Here is a 21,173-nt window from a genome sequence, read left to right as displayed (position 1 = left end):
CAAGACTCAGAATAAGGGTTAGAAGCAGAGGCTGTTCCTTTAGTTAATTTTTGTTTTTTAATTAAACTTTCATATCCTCTAAATTTGAATAGAGCATATATTTTAATGAAATAATTTTAACAATTGCCTTCAGCCTCTCATTCATATTGTGATAGTCTGAGGGGGCCATCAAGTCTTGTTCTAAGAACTGAGAATGGAAACAGGCTGTAGTTCTATATACCATAATTATATACTGTATATGCATGCACAAAACAATTGTATATGAAGAATGAGAGAGCTTGGATTTGAGGAGTGGGAGGGAGACAGGAAGAATTGTAGGGAGGAGTGGGAAGGGGAATGATGGCGATTCAAAATTAATAAATGAAAATTTCAAAACATCAATTAAAAATGGCCACTAACAACCATAATGTGGAGTTCCATATAAGTTTAGAGAAACTTGAATCATCTACCGAGTTTCACTTGATGACCAACAGTAAAATAAAATGCTTTTAAACTTTATAAGATCAACCTTTATTTTTATTTATTTATTTTGGTTTTTCAAGACAGGGTTTCTCTGTATAGCTCTGGCTGTCCTGGAACTCACTCTGTAGACCAGGCTGGCCTCGAACTCAGAAATCTATCTGCCTCTACCTCCCAAGTGCTGGGATTAAAGGCATGTGCCACCACTGCCGGGCTTATAAAATCAATCTTAAATTAAAGTAATTTCATCCACAATGGCAGCTCTAGAGGACTATGCTAAGAGACTATAGAATGATGACTAACAATGAAAATTCTTCCTTAACAGAAAGAGATTATATGTGATTTTTCTTAAAAATTCAAACCACAAAGAATGCAGGAGTTGAGGCAAATGCCATCATATTATGGAGTTTGGTGGTAATTTAATTTATACTGTCGTTGTTTTATTGTTTCCTTTTCTTTTGCAATATGGAATAATTTTGAGTTATGAAGTTGGGTTTGTAACATCTTAAAATCAATGCAAGGAGAAGCACGCCATTATATTGCTAAGCAACTCTGTTCTTTATGCCCCCCCCCTCTCTCTTTTGAGACAGGGTTTCTCTGTGTAGTCCTGGCTGACTTGGATATCACTCTGTATGCCTCTCTTAACTCCTGTAATTGAAAGTTTTCTCTAACTTCTCTCAAACTATGCATATGTTATGCCATCAGATTATGTCCAAGGCAGGAACTTGAGAGCAGAGAAATGAAGGGTGATCTTCATGGTGCCTAGAGATGACTATGGAGCAAGAGGGGATATGCAAATCCTTTTCTCTTGTGTGGTTTATATAGCAAAAGAAATCCAATAGTCATTTGTCTATTTTTACCTTTAATTTTTAATTACATATTTGTAGATCAAAAGCTTTAAACAATTAAGATCCATGGTGATTGATTAGCTTGGAAAGGTTGCCCTATTTATTTAGTATAAATTCTATGCCATATTTAGGCACATAATTTAGCCAGTTTCACTTAGTCAGTTAGCCACAGTTTGACATTTGACAAAAGTTTTCTTTTGATATCCAGGTCTTTTCCTCTTTCCAGGAGGGAGGGTGCAAGTATCAACCATAGCTCACAAGCACCCTTGAGTAAGATGCTAATCAAGGCTGGCCAACCTCTTTGTGCCTTTGTGGATAAAATGGAAGCTGCTGTGACAGAGAAGCAGTGAGTCCACGAGCAATTAGAGAACTACCATGTTTTCATATCGTCTATAATACAGAATATTGAGACATTCATATTAAAATGGGAAAATATCTTGATTGCTGTTGTCAATCAAATATTTAAAGCTGTTTGGGTTCCACTACAAGTGTTTCCTACTATAATATATATCCCTTCATGATCATACAGTGCAAGGTTTCTAGATTAACTTAAAGAACAAATCTATCTCGGTATCACTAAATGAGCATGTTATCATTGACATGTACACAATAGCATTTCATTTTTTTTTTTTTTTTACAGTTGAACTAAGAATGGAAACCTGATTCGGAGGCCAATTTCTCAGTTCACAGTTGCTTTTATTTAACAGATCTATTACCTGAAATTATTGATGAGAGATAAAGATTTTCCAGCTTTGTTTTTCTCACCATGTGAGGACCTTTTTTTTTAACTGTCTAGAATAAGATCAAATAACTGTCTCATTTGTATTCTCACTTACTGTTAATAGAGCTATTAGGATGTCGACAATCACTCTGTATAGCCACTTGCTTAATACCATAGTCTGAAAACTTGTAACAAGCTTTTAATTCATTGATAGTTTTCATAGTTCCATTTCTAAGTTTATTTTCTTTCTTCCTCAGATGTTTTATTTTAATCGATTGCATTTCTTGCTATGCTTGCTTTAAAGCATTATACACAGAATTTTCTCCTGTTTTGTTTGTGTTTAAAATTGATGGCATGGAAATTTAAAAATTAACTTTCCAAACTAAGGATGAAACAATCCTAAAATACAAGAAGAATTCATGTTGCATATACTACTTTAAGCCCTTTCCTATCGACATATATTTTCTCACACACTGAGGGATCATTTACTTACTGATATTATAAAATTTATCCAGAATACTATTTACCTCATGTTCTAAATACACTAGTGGAAATTTGTTACACATATTCATTTTGTTGTCATGAGTTCTGAGATGAATGCATTCTAAGATGCATTTGTTGTTTCCAAATTTTCATGCATCACAGTGTACTTGCTCACATGTAGATGGTAAGTGGTAACTAACTAGCCACATGTTCACATGAAGCTGTTGACAGATAACCTGGTGCACAGTTTTATAGCAAACCTTTAAAATTCCTATTAGTATTTTCTCTCTCTCCTTCTTCCTCCCTCTCTCTCTCTCTTTCTTCCTCTCTCTCTGTGTATGTTTTTGTGCATGTGCACATGCATATATGGCATGGGGATCAAACTCAGATAAACAATCTACCACTGAGCTACATCCCCAGATCATAAACTTTTTAATCAGTAGAAGGATTACACTCTAAGACAAGAGTAAAAAGTATAGTTTGGGAAATATATAAGCTAGTACTATAGTCAAATATAATACACTGAACACTATTATATATTCCATAATTTTATAAGACTGAAATCTTAGAAAATTTATTTATCTCAGAAACACATTAGTAATGCGCTGCACTAGGAGTTTTCCACTTTTTATACTCTTATAAAGTCACCATATGACCACAGCATCTCATGCAATTAGAGATAAATTACATTCAATTGGCTGCGAGGTCATGAGAAGCTCAAGAGATTGTCCCATAATCCTCTGCTATTCCTCTTTCTAAATAAAATTTCAACAGTGCACACCCTCAGTCTCAATGCTGCTTCTGAGAAGTCACTGCTGCCTTGATAAAGGTGACAACTGTGATTCTTGGAGGATCATTCTACATTACAGTAGAATCTCTAAGCTTGGGAGTTTTACAAAACTCTGTATAACCCAGTTGACGTGCAATGCACTGTCCCTAACTCAACAATTTATAACTCAGTTTTATGTGATGTGCTACAAACTGTCAGTAACAAAGGTTTAAACCACACAAATTCAATAAGGTACAATTTCTATGATTCAGAAATTTGTGGACAATGTCACCAGTTCTCCTTAGAGCTCATGAGCTTTGAGCACATTTGCATCTGGGATTCTTATGCAAAACCATCTACATCTACCCTGTGGCTTAAGGCTCACACAAACTTGTTTCTTTAAAGTCATCAATAGAATGACAGCAACTGCTAGGGATATCTGCTAGTGAGGCATGAGTTATAAGGTTAGATAATTATCAGTATAACATCTGATGGCATTTTCCACATCTTGTTGGATAGATGCAAATCACTTAATAGGAGGTAAATTCAAAGAGAATATGTGTGGGAGACAGAGATAATGAGAAACACCTTAAAGTCTGCCTGCCACAAAATGAGTCAAAGAATTCCCAGAGAAATCCAAAAGAATATCTTGTATTGAATCAGGCATGTAAAAATATAAAAAACTAGTGAGATACTTAAAGCAACCTTTGATCAAAATCAGAACCGAATGCTTAGCATCAGAGAAAGAAAAAAAATCTTTAAACAAAGGCTATAAGGTTAAGAAAGTAGAAAACAGTAAGAGAAAGACGAATTCAGCAAGAGGAAAGAAAATCAAATGAGAGAAAATCAATAAAGGACCAACAGAACCACAGAATAAAATTGTGAATGTGAAAGCTGACTCCTTGGAAAAATACCTGAAGGTGATAATGTAATAATGGGAATTCTTCAATGAGCAAGTGACCCATAAAATCCTAAAAATATAAATGATATCACTGTGGAGTCATGTTCCAAAACATAAGATCATGTTGCAGGTATTTTCTGAGAAGAAATAGAGAAATTCCTTAATACTATAGATGCCCCCTGAAAACAAAGCCCATGTTGGTCAAACAGCTATCTATCCATCTAAGAGTGGACGTTTTCACTCTTAGACACTTTGAAAAGTTCAAAGAAAATTAAGTGAGGCACAGTGTAGCATAATTGAAAACTTGAGGGTCTATACGATTCCTATAGAGGCTAGTACTAGTCTAATGCCAAAGGCAAGTAAAGACAGCAAGAAAAAAAAAGCTACAAACCATTCACTGTAGAACAAGGCCCTAACACAAATTCCAACTATTCATATGACTCTGTCTCTGTCTGTCTATCTTTCTCTCTCCCTCTTCCTCCCCACCCCAACCTGACAGAGACATGTTCCATTAACAAACAGTATTTATTCTTGGAATTAAACTCTGCATATGTCTATACGTGTATTTGTGTGTTTCATGGGGTCAATTCCAGAGTTATATGAACATGCTCAGTGTACGTTATGCCACTAAGCAAGACTCCCAACCCCTCAAGACTTGCTTAATAAAAATGACAAAATCAATTCAACTAGCAGTATCTTTTCTACTTCAGACATATAAGGGTCTGCTTGCCTGAATTCAGAAAAAAACCTATTTTTGCTCTTTCTTCTTCCTCTCTCTTTTATAACCATGATTTCCCCAAAACTTTGATTTTTCCCTAATGTTTTCATCTTTTTGGGCTTCCTTACTGCTTTTTTCCAAAGCTTTCCTCCCCACTCCCCTGCCCCACCATTGTGGCTGCCTGTCCACCATGAGCTGACACCCACGGTCCTGAAACAGCATGACTTTTTCCTTCTCACCTCCATTTTCCTCTGGACAGCAGCTAAGATTTTATACCTTGCCAACCTTTCAACTTTTCTTTTAAACCCCCACGAAATTATCCTTGTGTTTCTGCTTGACATCTCAAAGAACTTCTATACTATTAGCATCGCCATTCTGAAACAGGAAGCTCACTTTGCAGTTTGGGCCTTCGCTGTCACTTTAGTTATTTTTTATGAATCAAATTTATTCTATTTATGTAAACTCACTCATGCATTAATACTACCACGAACCTTCACATGTAGTTTCTTTTTTAAATTGGTTATTTTATTTATTTACACTTCAGATGTTGTACCCCTCCCTCACATAACTCTGCTTCTCTACATGGTAGATGCTTGTGTGTACAATGTGCAAACAAGGTGTGAACTTAAACCTGACTTAAACTATGAAACATGACCCAGATGGGGCCACCTCTGTTCTCATGCTTGTCTATGTCTAGCATATGAACAAAATGGTAGCTCGGGTTCAGCCAAGTGGAGGATGAGAAGATTGGGCTCTACCTTGTTCTCCAGTACCAGTCTTCAACAATACAAGAGCAGAAGCTGAAGATAGTCATTTAGTAAATGTTTATAGCAATTTAGGAAATATTATGTCTGCCATTTTTAATTATGACACTAAGCTTTATTGACTGTAGAATCAACTAAAAATCCAAGCTGCTGGACAAACCTGAGAGGAAGTTACTTAATCAGAGGAGTTGAAGCAAGAGGACCCAACTTAAATCTGGGTGTTATTTTTTGCGACAGCCCAGATGAAAAGTCATGGAAGAAGAAAACATTGTTTTTTGCCTGTTTGCCCTCATTCTGGCAGGAAAGGCCATCTATCCTGTTGTTATGGCATTTTTTTTTATCAATATCAGAAGCAACTTCTTTGGAATTCCAACACAGACTGGAAACCAGCAGCTCTCCAAAGAATTCTCTAGGCCTTCAGTGCCATGTTGAGAACGCTGAGACATCCTGCCTTGTAGACTGAACCACTATAGTTCTAGGCTTCTCCAGTGTGGGCTTGCCATTGTTGAACTACCCAGACAGCATCCTGTCAGCCAATCTAATAAATCCTTTTTGATAAAGATTTTGATTCTATTATATTTGTTCTTTTAGAGAACCCTTACTAATATACTGCTAATAAAATATTTGACTTGTACTTTATTAAAAAATTAGTTATCTTAATTTAAACTATTTGAAACATCAAGTGATCCAGGAAACATCTGATAAAATTAAAAAACACACGTATTATAAATTTCAGCACATTAAAACATAAAATAATTTCTTAAATCCATCATGGTCTATAGCATCTCAGTATTATAATATGTTTAATTATAACATTCTGTACATTTCCCTACTATAAGAATAATGTAAGAATGTCTACTTTTGTTACCTTTATTCAATATTGTGTTTATGGTGCAATGAGCCACAAGTAAGTATTAGCAGACACATATATTCAAAGGAAAAGAAATCTCTTCTTACAAAATACTTTCAGTGATGCAAATAAGCCCACAAAGTCTCTACTTAAAACTAATTAATGGGTTCATCAGGGATCAATAAACCAAATAACAAGAATAGTTATATGTTATCAACAAACTACGTCAAACAGAAACTTTATCATTTTACATACTAAAAACATTCACACATAAATCTAACAAAACAAAAAAGGATTTATTTCTTTGAGAAATAAAAAGTATTGCCTTAAAAAGTTTTAAATATGATGAAGAGAGATATTGTTTGGAAGATTTAGCATGATAAATGTTAATCTCCAAACTGACCTACAAGATTTAATGTAATTATTATAAGGTAAGAGTTTGTTGTTACTACATGAGCTCATTCTGAAATTTATATGAAAAGACAAAAAAGTAGAACAGAAGAATAAGTGCAAACAAGATTGAAGTAGAGTGAACCACAGTCTCAAATTTCAGGACCTAGTCTATGCTCAGTAATCAAGCCTGTAGGATTTGGTGCACACAAAGATCAATGAAGCAAAATCAAGAGCCCATAAATAGACCTTCAGAAATATGGCTCATTGATTCTAGACACAGGTGAAAAGGGGAAGAATGGACAAATGACAATCACTTCACCAAATACTTTGAAACAATTGGGCGTCCATATGTAAAAAGCAAAAAATAAAAAAACAAACAAAACAAAAACACTTACCTTGATCTTAGCCTTGTACTTTATTGAAAAAGAACTATCTACCCAAATGTAAAACATAAAATATATACTGCCTGCCAGTGGAATTAAAGAAATTCTCACATAAACAGGATTGAGAATTTGCTCAAACATAGTCACCTTAAATACTAAAAGATGTCCTTCGAGCTGGGAGAAAGTAACATCATATGTTGTCTCAAACCCACATGAACTAAAAATTAAACTCTTATAGACTAGTGCATAAAAGAGCAGAAAAAGAGAGTTGTCTCTGAAATTTAGAATAAATGAGTAAAAATAAAAACCAGACTGACTACACTAACATCAGACCAGCTAAACATTAGGATGAGACAAAAATGAAGACTAGCTATGAAATATCTGAAAGTGAATTTTAAAAATGGCATTTAAAATAATCTTTAAAAAGCAATACTTAGGAAAAAATTAACAAAAAAGGGATGCCTTGTTCATTTACTGAGGTCTACAATGCATTGGTGACAGTAAGTAAGGAAGAGCTGGATGAACTGAAACACAAGAAATGAAGATGGACTGGTAGGCTGAATATTCTCCAACTGACAATGCCCTCCAAGTCAGAACATGTAACACTATCCTTATAAATCTCCCCAATCCAATTCCTTAACAGAAACTCACCCTAAAGTTATATAGTAATTTTTTCCAGAAGTAAAAACAACCTTAAAAAAGAATACACTTCTAGAAGACTTAAATCCTGTGAAAAGAGAGTATGATTCAGAGTTTGGTAGTATAGATGGATGGCCCAGAAAGAAAAGCCCACATTTTGCTCAACTGAAAGTTGACTAAGTCCCAGAGATGCTCAAAGCAGCTCTCCTTAGAATTCCTCATAATTAGGAAACCATAAGTATCCCACAGAGAGTGGACAACTGCACAATGGGATAGAAGAATATTTGAACAGCCCTGTGAACTATTCAGTCCAGAGATGTTCTGGTGACCAAAACTACCCAGTCTCGTAGATCACATAGTGATCTTATGCTAATATGACCTTTCACAGAAAGACCAAGCAATGGAGAATGGATTAGCTACTGCTAAGGTATAAAAGAGGCTCAGGGTGTGAATACAAAGCAGCTGAAAGTAGTTCTTTTGTGATGCTGAAAATATTCTAAGAAATGATGGTGTTGATAAGGTATTTGTGTATTAGGCAGCCTAGACTTTTACATTAATCATAATAAAATTTAAGTGGATTATTTTTGATGGGCATGGTTTAGATAGTGTCTTGTTCTCTAGTGAAGGATGTCTTCAAACTCATTATAGTCATTGCTGACTTGGGAATCATGGTCTTTCTACCTCAACATACAAATTTATGAGATAAAAAATGTAATCTAACCAGGTCAGGTAAACTTAGTGGACTTAACTTAAAATAGAATAAAATGTTATAATTTGAAGTTACATGACACCTCAAAAATATACAAAGCAAACTGAGGAATAAAATAATCCCTGATTAGCAGCTAATAGAAGTAGAAAGCAAGATAATAAAACTAGTAAACATGAAAAGTATGTACATAATAAACAAACTTATTTTGAAAGGATAGAGATAATGCTGCTACTGCTGCTGCTGCTGCTGCTACTAATGGTGGTGGTGGTAGTGGTAGTGACAATGATGGTGATGGTGGCAATGATGGTTGTGGTGGTGGTGATGATGATGATGATGATGATGATGATGACATTGACAGTGAGGATGGTATGTGTGTAAACAATTCTGTTCATTTTAAAATGCCATATTGTGAGTACAAAGTTTTCCCTAAATTCTTTAGTCTATTTTTCTCTAAAAATTTATAAGCCAACAGGTAAACCACAAATATATGAAAATAAGTGGAAAATAGAACAAAATGTCATTATTTATCTTAACGGCATAATTTCAGAAGTGTGTAGGAATGGATACACATAGTCAACCTCTGCTGCAAGGGTCATTTGTAAAGGCAAAGCCAATGTCATTGCTTGACGTTCTAGAAGTAAACTGTAGACATGATGAATAAAACAGACATGTGAACTTTCAGTTTCTAGTAAGTTTGTGGAAAGATAATCTATTGCTTATATAAAGTTACACTCACTGTCACTATTAAACATGTGTTTTTGAAATAAAGAGATAGATACATAAGAAAATAAGACCTCTCCCAGTCATGTATATTCTCAACACAGACCCTGAGTAGTGTCTAGAATAGAAATCCAGGCAGGTCAGTCAGATCAATTTTCCTTGCCTCCCTGTCAATCTACTAACTTCCTGGAACCAACAAGTATAGAATCCAACTCAGAATTCTAGTATCACCTACAGAATTCAGAGGGACACCTTCAAACTTCTGAAGATCAGAGGAGAGGATCTTCTAAGCTTATAGAACTTTACTATGATGCTGGAAGTTGCATTCATGCCTAAAATCCCACTCCCCTTTGTCAAAAATGTCCTGAACAATCTAGAGTACATGGGAGCATCTCAGCATCATAACAGCAACACCAACATACAACAAATCCGTAGGCAGCATCGGGTAAAGTGGAGAAAAATTGAAAGCATTTCTACAAAAATGAGAAGCTAGACTAAGATTCCACTCTTTCAAATCCTGTTCAATTCACTGCTTGGTTCTGTATCTGGAGAAATAAGATAGATGAAATGGATGAAAGTAAATCAAATAGGAAAATAAGTCAATTATCCTTATTTGCCAAGCATTTAGTTCTTATCATAAATGCTTCTAAAGACTCCCGAAAACTCCCACAGCTGATAAATCCTTTCACCAAGGTAGCAGAATTCAAAATTAGCACACAATAATCAGTAGTCTTCCTATATGAAAATGGAAAACATATCAAGTGTTAAATCATAAATAATCCCTTTCACAATACTTTCAAATATACATTGGAACAATTCTAAGGGAGTGAAAGACTTTCATCAAAACCTAAAGACACTAAAGAAAGAAACTAAACAAGATACTAGAAGATGGAAAGACCCCATTTGCTTGTGGATTAGTAAGATTAAAATTGTGAAATTGGTTACCATACAAAACCCAATCAATCGATTTCAGTGCAATACTATCAAAATTATAAATCAGTTTTTCACAGAAAATTAAATAATGCTTTTACACTGAATTGGGAAAAAAGAGATATTTAAACATTCCTGAAATAGAAGAAACTGTTGAAGTATCACCATCCCTGAGTCCAAGTTATGCTACAGAGCTATCGTAATAGAAACAGCATGATACAGACATATTGGTCATAGAACCTATGGCCACCTGACTTTTGACAAAGAAGCCAACAACACACTCTGGTAAAAGAGAATATCATCCACAAATAGTGCTGGCAAAATTGGATAGTTATATGTAGAAAAGTGAAAACAGGTTCATATCCATCATCTATACAGAACTTAGATCAAGAACCTTAACATAAGAAATGTGACCCTTTATTTGATAAAGAAGAAAGTAGGGGATACATTTGAATGTATAGGCACAGGAATGGAATTTCTGCATAGAATCCTGGTAGCCCGGGCATTAAGAACAATTTACAAACGGGGTCATATGAAACCAAAATACCTCTGTACAGCAAACTACATCATCATTCAAGTGAAGAAGCAATCTACGTAAAGGAAAAATATCTTTTTTTTGCTATACATATGGCAGACGGTCAAAACCTTAACTATGCAAAACTCAACATTAAGTAAATAAATGACCAAATTAAGACAAACAACAATAAAAATAGCATACATCTAAACAGAGTTCTCAAATGATGAAACTCAAACAGTTGAGAGGCATTTAAAAAAATGCTCAGCATCTTTAGGTATCAGGGAAATGAATATTAAAACAACTTTGATATTTCACTAGGGTAACCTAGTCAGAATGACCAAAATAAAAAATCAAACCAAACCAACTAACCCACCAACCAAACGACAAACCAAGCAAACAACACGTGACAGAAGATGCCCATATAATGTTGTTGGCACAGATGCCTGGAAAGGAAAGCTCTTATTCGTGATGGGGATGCAAACTGATACAACCACTAGGAAAATGAGTGATGATTCTTGAAGACACTGGGAACATATCTAATACATGATTCAGTTACACCATAGTGCTGGCCAGTTTTATGTCAACTCAACAGAAGCTAGAGTCATTTTGGAAGAGGGAACTTCAGTTGGGAAAATGTCTTCACAAGACTGGTCTGTGGGTAATTCTGCAGGGCATTTTCTTGATTGAGAAATAATTGATGGAGGAGGGCCCAGCCCACTGTAGATGTTGTCACCTCTGAACTGGGTGGTCCTGGATGTTTTAAAAAATGGGTTGAGGAAGCCAGTAAGAAGAACTCTTCATGGTCACAGTTTCCGTTCTTATCTCCAGGTCCCTGTCTTGATTTCTTGCACTAACCGCCCTGATGGTAGACTACAATCTATAAGATGAAGTAAACCCTTTACTCTCCAAGTTGCTTAGGTCATGATGTTTAATCACAGCAGTAGATACTTCAGCTATGATAGTACTACTATTGGTGATACACCCAAAGGAAAGCATACATTATTGCAAAGAAACTTGCTTTTCCATGTACAGTGTTTATATATTCCCAGTAGTGAAGAATTAAAAAGAGCCCAGATGTCAATATACTGATGAATAGAGAGTTTCAAAGTGCTTCATTTACATAATGGGATATTATTCATCTATCAAAAATGAAATTATGAAATTTGCAGAGAAATGGAGCTAGAAACCATCATTTCAAGTGAATCAATTCAGACACAAAGAGACAAATATCCCATGTTTCCTCTCACTTGTGGAAATAGCTTTGAATCTTCATTTGGAATATCCATAGACATGAAGAAATTAGTAAAGGGCCACTAAGGGTTGTTTTAAGGGTGAGAAAGTGTAACATAATAGTATAAAGGGTTAGAAAGTCAATGCAACAGAAGAGTAAAATTGGGATGAGATAGGAGGAAAAAATTTAGGAAGACATAATTACATTAAAGATGTTTTGAAATGGCCATATGGGGCTGTAAAGAGTGCTCAGTGGTTAAGAGCAAATGCTTCTTTCCCAGAGTTTCCAAATTTGATCTCTATTACCCATGTCAGGCAGCCTACAATCTTCTGTAACTCCAGCAACATGAAATTCAGGGGATTTGACATTTCTGACCTCACATGCACATATCTATGTGCAGACACATATGTGCACATGTAACTAGAAATAATAAAAATAAACCTTTTAAAAAGAGTGACATAGAAAACTAATGCTGTAGAAATGTCCTGATATATAAATATGAGTATATATACATATATGTATAAATACATATGTATACATATATAAATATGTATATTTATATATACACTGTGTGTGCAGAGACTACACACTCGAGTCACAGAAGAAACCATTTGGTATTTAGTTGGATACTTCATCCCTGCTTAGTATCTTTCATAGTGCTGACAAGTGTAAGCTTGCCAGCAGAGAATGAATATGGTCATCCATCTCATCTGGCTACAAACATTGGGAGCTACAGCTGGCCAACAAGGCATGGCACTGGTGTGAGAGTAAATGAATATTCTAGGAATAACCAATTACTTTGTAACAGTTGCCCAATCAATGAGATAGAACTCATACAGAGCATTGTTTAAGAAATCAATAACTTGTAGCTAAATAGGCAATGAGTATTATGGGAGAACTTATGACTACTATTCTACTAAATGCACCTTGTATTAAAATGACTCCTAATGATTCGTTGTTATACCCACAGATCTGAGCATATCTCAAGCATCACCACAGGAGCTTTTTGCAGTAGATGACAATTAAAATAGACCATTAACTGGTGACCATGTAGAGAATAAAAGCTGTGAGGTACTTAGCCCTATGTGGGACATACCTATCACACTTTTCTTCCGAAGCTCAGGGAGTTTAGAGAAAGCCTGGTGGAAAACTTAGAAGAGCCAGAGGTTGTATATAATTTCAAGGAAACTATTATGTTTATAATAGGGCAGTAGCACAGATCAACTCCACAACTTTGATTGTGTGATACTATATGTGCAAACTCAAACCAGGCGAAATTCCAGCATGGAGGGAGAGAAATGGACATGGAATCCCACCTCCATTTGAGGAGCTATTGGCATTTGATAAAATCTAGGAAGAGTAAAATCAATCTTACTTTTTAAAAATCAGATTTCTTAATTATATACTTTTAAATTTTTTATAAATTTTAAGAGAATTTTATACAATAATTTTTTTTATCATATTCACTTTCTCCCTCCCAGCTCTTCCTAGATTCAACTCCCTTGCTTTCCCAATGTTGGTCATTCTTGCTTCCATTACAGCCAATTCGTGATGCGCAAATATTCTTGGACGTGTGGCCTTCCACATTTGGAGTGTAGTTGACTTATTTCTGAGACTACAGTCTTAGAGAAAGCCAGTTATTTCCCAGCTGTGCACAGTTGCCAATAGTTCACTGGCTATGGAGGAAACTCTCTTTTTGATTAAACTGGTCTGTCTTGTACTTGATGGGTCTTGTGCTTTGAGATCATGTGTGCAGCTGCCCTACTATGTCCAGAAGACTGTAGATGTTTATAGTCATCTATCATCTCTGGCTCTTATGTTCTTTATATTTCCTCTTCTTCAGTGATCTCTGAGCCTTTGGAGGAGAGGCACAGAATGTTTTCCCTGTAGGGCTGAACCCTCTACAGTATCTGACCCTTTGCAAATTGAACAATTGTAGGCTTCTATGTTGATAAGTTTTCTTTAATGATGTGAGCCCTGGTAGGTTTACTGCACCCCAGGAAAGCTCCCACTCTTGAGAATAACAAAGTAACCTAAACTGGATTCCATGCCTAAAACAAGGAAAACTCAAATTTGGCTAGCTAAGGAGGTGAAGATGCCCACTTCTCTAATTTCATGAGTGTTCCAGGCCAGCATGGACTGAAGAGGGAAATTCTGTCACAAGGAACATATACATACATGCATGTGCATACATATACCCAGAGCACCCCCACTACACACACTACAAATACACAATTAATTTTTCACTGTAAATGTTTTTTTCTTCTTTTTCTTTTCTTTTTTTTTTTTTTTTTTTTGAGACAGGGTTTCTCTGTGTAGCCCTGGCTGTCCTGGAACTCACTCTGTAGACCAGGCTGGCCTCGAACTCAGAAATCCACCTGCCTCTGTCTCCCAAGTGCTGGGATTAAAGGTGTGTGTTACACTGCCCCGCTGAATGTTATTCTTAACAATTAACAAATTACAATACTACAGTGGGAATGTGGTTCATCAGGATGGCAGTTGCTGACCAGAGTGAAGATTTGGAGAGTTTTGACCATGCCTGACAGCTTTGATTTTTTCTGCTTGTCATACTGTGTTCAAACTGAAGGCAAGACACATACTTCTAGAGAAAGCAATATTTTATCCCCCTTTTCATTTGCCCTTGGGTCAGATGAGATCATCCAGAAATTTCAAGTACTCCATGTGGTTTTCATTTTGTCACCAAGAAAAATCTCTATAGAGAAAAAACCTATAGAGAACATACTTTCTATCAATGATGGTTTTGGTAAAAGATGCTGTCCTTTTGACTCATACCATGCATTCTTTGAAGCCAAGTATCAGAGACTCTTCTTCAGCACTTGATGAACGTGTGCACTGTATGTATAGTCAATGTCAGCCATGTTAGTAATTTGTTTACTTTTGGATATGGCTGTCAAGAAACTTGTTAGAACATCAAGAAAGCCTCAATATGAGGCCAAGTAACAGAAGAACATTTCATAGTGAAGTTTTCCAAGGGATTAGGGCCCTTTGTCCCAATAGCCAGTGTTACATTATCCTAATCAGAATTTATATTTGTATAGAGATAGAAGAGATAAATACATATGTATGTATACACACATTATTTTTCTTCACACTCAATTTTTAACTAATTTTAATTTATCTATATGTATTTGCATTGTATCTGTGTGCAATGTATAATCTGAAGAAAACTAGTTATAGATAACAAACAAACAAACAAACAAACCATTTTGTTCCAAAGTGATAAATGTAAGCCCAGGTTTGGATAAGATAACTTGTACACAAATGAGAAAATAAAGAAAGAACAGAAACAGGCTCAGTGTGGAACTGAAGAGACTAAAATGCAGTAGTTACATGCAGGTGGAGTTTTGGAAATGCAGTCAGGGAGGAAAGAAGGGGCCAAATGAACTGGAAACTGAGGCGAGACTTGCAGATGGAAGCCCTTGGAAGAGCCCTGCTGAATGGTCCAAAGGTCAGAGAACTGACATGCCTGCTGAGACTCATCATAGGACTCTGAATAGATATAGGAAAAGAAATGAGGTTTGAGTGGTTTAATGAGAAAATAGCTGATAAGGAAACAAAAATTTTGTTTTTTGTTTTGTTTGAGACAGGGTTTCTCTGTATAGCCCTGGCTGTCCTGGAACTCACTCTGTAGACCAGGCTGGCCTCGAACTCAGAAATCTGCCTGCCTCTGCCTCCCAAGTGCTGGGATTAAAGGCGTGCCCCACCACTGCTCAGTGGAAAAAAATTTTTGAATAAAAGCAACAGATAGGATTGATGCTTGTTAGATATTTTTATTTATTTATTTTTTTTGGGTGATGTTCTATTTCTCTCTTATTGTTTTACATTAAGGTTAGATTGGTATAATGCATAATATATTAAGGACTTGTTTTTGAAAGCTGTACCCACTGGAGGGTAGCAATGCTACCAACACTTCAGCAGTACCCATTTAAGGCAGATTAGCTAGGGGCATATGCTACCTACTGTTGTTAGTGTAACCATGGCACAACTGGAGATCTAATTACATAACAAATCCCCGAATGTTGCTTTGATGCACTGACCTTACATATTCATCTAATGAATTAATATGCATTTATTACTTTTGGTGTGCACCCATGATTAATTTTGTAAGAATTCACAATGGTGGCATGGTGAGATGGCTCAACATTTGAGTGCTTACTGAGTTAAATTCCCAGAACCCAAGGATTCAGTGCCTTTGGCCTTTGTGGGCACCTACATACCTGTATGCACATCTCTCTCTCTCTCTCTCTCTCTCTCTCTCTCTCTCTCTCTCTCTCTGTCTTTCTCTCACACACACACACTAAAATAAATCTTTAAAAATTTGGCACTGTAACAGAACTTTTACCCTCAACCATTATAGACCCATAATTTCTATTTACAAAAAAGCCGTTAGAGCCCTTATGAAAGAACTAAAGAAGAACCAACGGTTCATGGTATTTCCTGAAAGAAATGTTATGCAAAGCCTGGCTTCAGTACCATTCTGTAAGTAATTTGATGCTATTAAGTGATTGATCTTAAGTTGACTTCATCAAATTCATCTTATGGACTAAATAATGTGTCATGCATTACTGGAATAGTGATAAATAATTGTTAAATAATTGTTTTTTGTTTTTGTTTTGTTTTTTACTTATTTGAATAAATACTGTTTTTTGGTTCACTTATGTGTTTCTTTCAATAATTATGAAGCTTGGCTGTCTCCGAGTCTAAAGAGCTTAAGCTATTCTTCGCTGTGACTTTGTGTTTGGTCAGTTACATAAAACATGAAATCATCTCCTGTAGGTTTACCAGGAAGAAACAGTGAGCTGAATTTTATAAAGTTACTTTCATATTCAGATCAAAGAGGACCACATATCCTGAGAGAATCCTTTACTATGCTAGTAAAACTCCCTGAAATTTCTAACTTAATTTCAAAATGTATGCCTAGACAATGAAAGAAAATATTTACTGCCTATTCACTTCCCTAAATTAAGTGCTGTATGTAATAAATGAGCAGAAATCAAAATTTATTGCATTAACTGTTCTACCTAATAATTTTCTACCTACTACACTCTCTACTAAAACACAGGAAACAAAAATCTTGTTACATATTTTCATGCAACGCTCAGTGTATAAACAAGGGCTAGATTCCAACAGTTCTCTAAAGGCAACCTTCGCCTAACTAATTCCGGGCTTCACAGGTAACTAGGCACAACAGCTTAGAGCTCAGAAGAGCAGAGCCCCAGTCAGACTGAAATGGTTTGCGTCTCAGCTCCTCAACATGATCTCGGAAAGCCTTGACATTTTTAAAGACATGTGTTACAGCCAAATGTTTTATTATAGAAAGGCAATTTGGACAGAATGGTGAAGAGTAATTCAGACGGGTAGAGAAGAAGGTAATTTTACCTTGCATTTGGGGGTCTGGGTATCAAGATGGCAATGATGATAGAAAAGTGCCATTTCAGGCAACAAAACAGGCTTTCAGGAATTGCTAATAATGTAGTAAGTTCCATATGCCAGTAGAAAGCTAACACCTGTGATGTCACATTCAAGTTTTTGATGGAGTTGTTTACAGAGTGAAAAATAAGTACGTGACCGTTACTGCCTGTTGCTTGTTAAGGGAATAGCCCTTTTCAAGTCTCAGTTTTCTAATCGCTGCAGAAGGCTTGCAAACATGTGCTGCAGTTGATGGAAGGCCGTATGCCTAAATCAAAATTTATTCTCCTTCCATATTCGGGAGATCTTTTAATTTAGGTAAAGAAACATATTAAAGTGGGTGTGCTTTCCAATCAGAATAGGATCACATAAACTAGTTTATATTATATTAGGGATGCTGACTGCCATTTCCAAAAGTATTGAACCACATACCCAGCTATCCTGGGATGCGTGAAGCCTGAGGGCCACTGGTTGGGCATGTCCTTTACGAATAGGAATATTTTGCTTATTATTTAATTTTATAGTTATTTTAATAAAGCATTAATTATTCATGAAGCTATACATTCTAGGAAAATATATTGTTAGTAATGATGTCAGCTACATGCAGCAAGCAGTACGTACATGTAATTGTAGCCTGAGAATCCACGGTGCCTTTGCAACCTCAGAAGGTCTGATTTAAAAAGTTATCTCAGATAGAGTTTTCCTCACACATAGTTTTTAAGTCATTTGTCTGCTCAGATAAGAATATTCTTTAAAGAACAGTTTAAGCAAAAGGAATCTGAAATACACGGACTGAACTCACTTCAGTTTCACAGCATAATGTGTGCTGTGGGGAATCTTATTTAGATTTAGTTTTATGATGTTTTCTATGAAATAAATTAAGAAGAATAAGTAATGAATTCATAATATTTCCAAGTAGTTAACACAATGAAGTAGCTGTGCAATATCGGTTGAGATAACCCCAAAGTTACATTAGAAGTGCTGGCCAGATAAAGCTGGAAAAATAAATTGTTTTCTCCTTAGAAGCCAATTTTATACACACTAGAGTTTCCATCAAATTGTATGTCCCTCATTAGGACTTAAGGTACTGATTATTTATGACATCATATACTAATACCTCTTTCCCCATCACAACAATAAAAACTCATATATGAGAAAACTGTTTCAAAAGAAACAAGAACAATCAGACTGGATGATCTGCAAACATCGGAAACACTTGCTCTATCTCTGTGGGGAAAGGTCGAAGGGGAATTTCAGTTTCCCAAACTTTAGGCTGATTTTGTTCAGTCTTGGCATCCAAGTTTATCCCCAGCATACATGTGCAGAAGATCAGAGCTAAAGGGAAAGTGACCATATAGTATTGAAGGCCTTTAAAAAGTGTTTTTCTTTTTTTGTTTATACTAGTTAGAGACATATATTGCTCCTTCAGGTTATCACTGTGGGCCTGCCATGTGAACTATTTCTATAGCTTTATGCTATTAGAAATTCTTCATTCAATATTTCAAAAAATGAGGGTTTTTTCTCATGATGAAAGGTGAGTGTAGAAGCAATTAATATTTATTTAGTCCTTTTGATTTTATAATAACTTCATTAATGTAAAAAAGCAATCTTTTCACAGAATCTTGAGACTGCTAAATAAACAATAAGCCCCAGGCACATGTCAATGACTAAGGTGAATGAAAAATTACCTGGTTATGCACTGAATATCTTTATCATAATATTGAATTTAAATGTAACCATGTACCATTGACAGATAAGGACTCATCAGTGTTTCTATAAGAATGTACATTTCCTAGTGTTCTATAAGAGAAAGCAAATGCATGGAGAATTTTTACAAACCTAAATATCATAGCAAAGATTTGAGATTCAGTAAGCTTCTAATTACTTAAGCGTTTCAGAATTTCCACCTTAGGTGAGAAACATACTCCCTGTGTATACACATACATATGTGTGTGTGTGTACATATATATATATATATACATACATACATACATACACATATATGTACACACATATATTTGTAACCACTTATTCTGTGGGTGTAATTTTTATATCTTCTGAAAAATTTAGTTACATGCTTCCAGGTACAGAAATCTTCCTTGGATTACTAGACTTTAATTCTAGCCAAGAATGAAATGGAAACTGACATGACTTAGCAAGAGCTTGCTGCCTCTGTTGGACACTGGTAGGGATGGCAGGAGACGCTGGCTTTGGGTCACCTTTAGAGAGCAGAGACTGACCAGGACTTCAGAAAGAAGGGGAGTGGATGGGTGGCTCTTTGTATGTTTCTTAGTCAGCATAGTGACTAAACAACAGAGAAAAAGAAGGGAAAACAATTTTCCTTGGAACACGAATTCTACACATGAGTTCAGTCATTCTAGCTGATTGCCTATTAGGAGTGATGGATTTTCTCAGCACTCACTTGCTGTCCCTCCAGATGCCCAGCGCCAGGGAGTCAGGGCTGGAGTGGGAGAGGTCCTGTGAGCAGAAACTGGTTCACAGTTCCTATACCTTTAAAATCCCATTGGGTCATCATTTGTTGTACAGTGCTACCGACTGCTTGCCCCGTTTCACTCCCTTCTCCGTGCCTCACCCTCTTCTCGTCTCCTCTGTCTCCTCCTCCCCTTACCTGTCCACTGCAATGGCTGTCATAGAGTAGATGCTGGCAAACACCGCTGTGATGGGAAAGAAGTTCTGGAAGCGGCAGTAGTTGGCGCCAAAGTACCACTCACTGTGAAGACCATAGATGAAATTGACCAAGGTGTTGAAGGCAGCCACGGAGGCGTCGGAGAAAGCCAGGTTTACCAGGAAATAGTTGGTGACGGTCCTCATGCGCTTGTGGGCCAGGATGATCCAGATAACGATGAGGTTTCCGAAGACTGCCACGGCCACCACCAAGCCATAGGCTAGCGACCAGAGCGCGATCCGCCAGGACGGTTGCACGAACTGGTTCGTGAGGTTGGCCCGGACCTGGGAAGGTGCCTGGGATGTCGCTGGCAACCCCAGCGCTGACGAGAAGTTGCCAGCCTGGAGCGCAAGCCACTCAGTGACCCCCAGCGCGCCGCTCAGATTCCCTGGATAGGTCCCCACTGCCGCCGTCCCGTCCGTCCAGTTTTCGCCGGTGGGGACTGAGGCCATGGCCAGAGTTTGCAGCCTGGGACCTACCACACTCCGGAGGCCAGCAGGAGCCCGCTCCCTTGAAGTTCTTCCCCCGTGGCGCGTTGTTTTTGGGTACTACCTGGTAGCCTGCAGTGATGGTTCCACCCCCTTGGGAGACTGTGATGGGACAAAGGCTGCGGAGCTGGAACCTCACTTACTCCTGGGAGTCGGCTGCTCTGCTGGGCAGGAAAGAACCAGAGACTCTCCTCGCTTGCGTCCTGCCAGGGAGGAGCTCCCAGGCATCAGCCGGGAGAGCTGAGATCTGCGCTGAAGGCGCGCTTTATAGTCTCCAGGAGTCCCCAGCTTCTATGACGTCGCGGGTTGCAAGACTGACGGAACACCTCCTCCCCTGCTCCCCACCCCGCAAGCTCCTGGGCTTTGCTCTCTAGTCCACACTCTGGGTTCCATCCTTCCTCTTTCCTCTCCTGGCAGCTGCCAGCTGATAGCACAGGAAAGATGTACTTTCTCCCTGGAATCACAATCTTCTGAATACTGTCTTCCCTCTTTTAACTTTAGGGGTTTGCTCTGAGTTTTACAGTAAGGTCTATT

At 37.0% G+C, this 21,173-nt stretch overlaps 1 protein-coding gene across 3 annotated transcripts in view; it reads right to left on the bottom strand.

Annotated features, from left to right (window-relative positions):
• The window catches only part of Tacr3 (tachykinin receptor 3), an 84,662-nt gene extending 63,786 nt beyond the window's left edge, over window positions 1-20,876 (bottom strand). The window contains exons 1-2 of one of the 3 annotated variants that reach the window (XM_031375586.1): window positions 20,704-20,876; window positions 20,095-20,435 (exon numbers count right to left, since the gene is read on the bottom strand). In XM_031375586.1, coding sequence (XP_031231446.1) covers window positions 20,095-20,297 — 203 coding nt within the window. In that variant the 5' untranslated portion in view covers window positions 20,298-20,435; window positions 20,704-20,876. Of the gene's footprint in view, window positions 1-20,094 lie in introns of all 3 variants that reach the window. The other 2 variants (XM_031375588.1, XM_031375585.1) reach the window with 2 other exon arrangements.
• Window positions 20,877-21,173: the final 297 nt, after the last annotated feature.

The sequence above is a fragment of the Mastomys coucha genome, unplaced genomic scaffold, assembly GCF_008632895.1.
Source record: "Mastomys coucha isolate ucsf_1 unplaced genomic scaffold, UCSF_Mcou_1 pScaffold16, whole genome shotgun sequence".
Taxonomy (NCBI): domain Eukaryota; kingdom Metazoa; phylum Chordata; class Mammalia; order Rodentia; family Muridae; genus Mastomys; species Mastomys coucha.
Note: the sequence above shows the minus strand (reverse complement) of the source record. Positions and strands in the feature narration are given on the sequence as shown.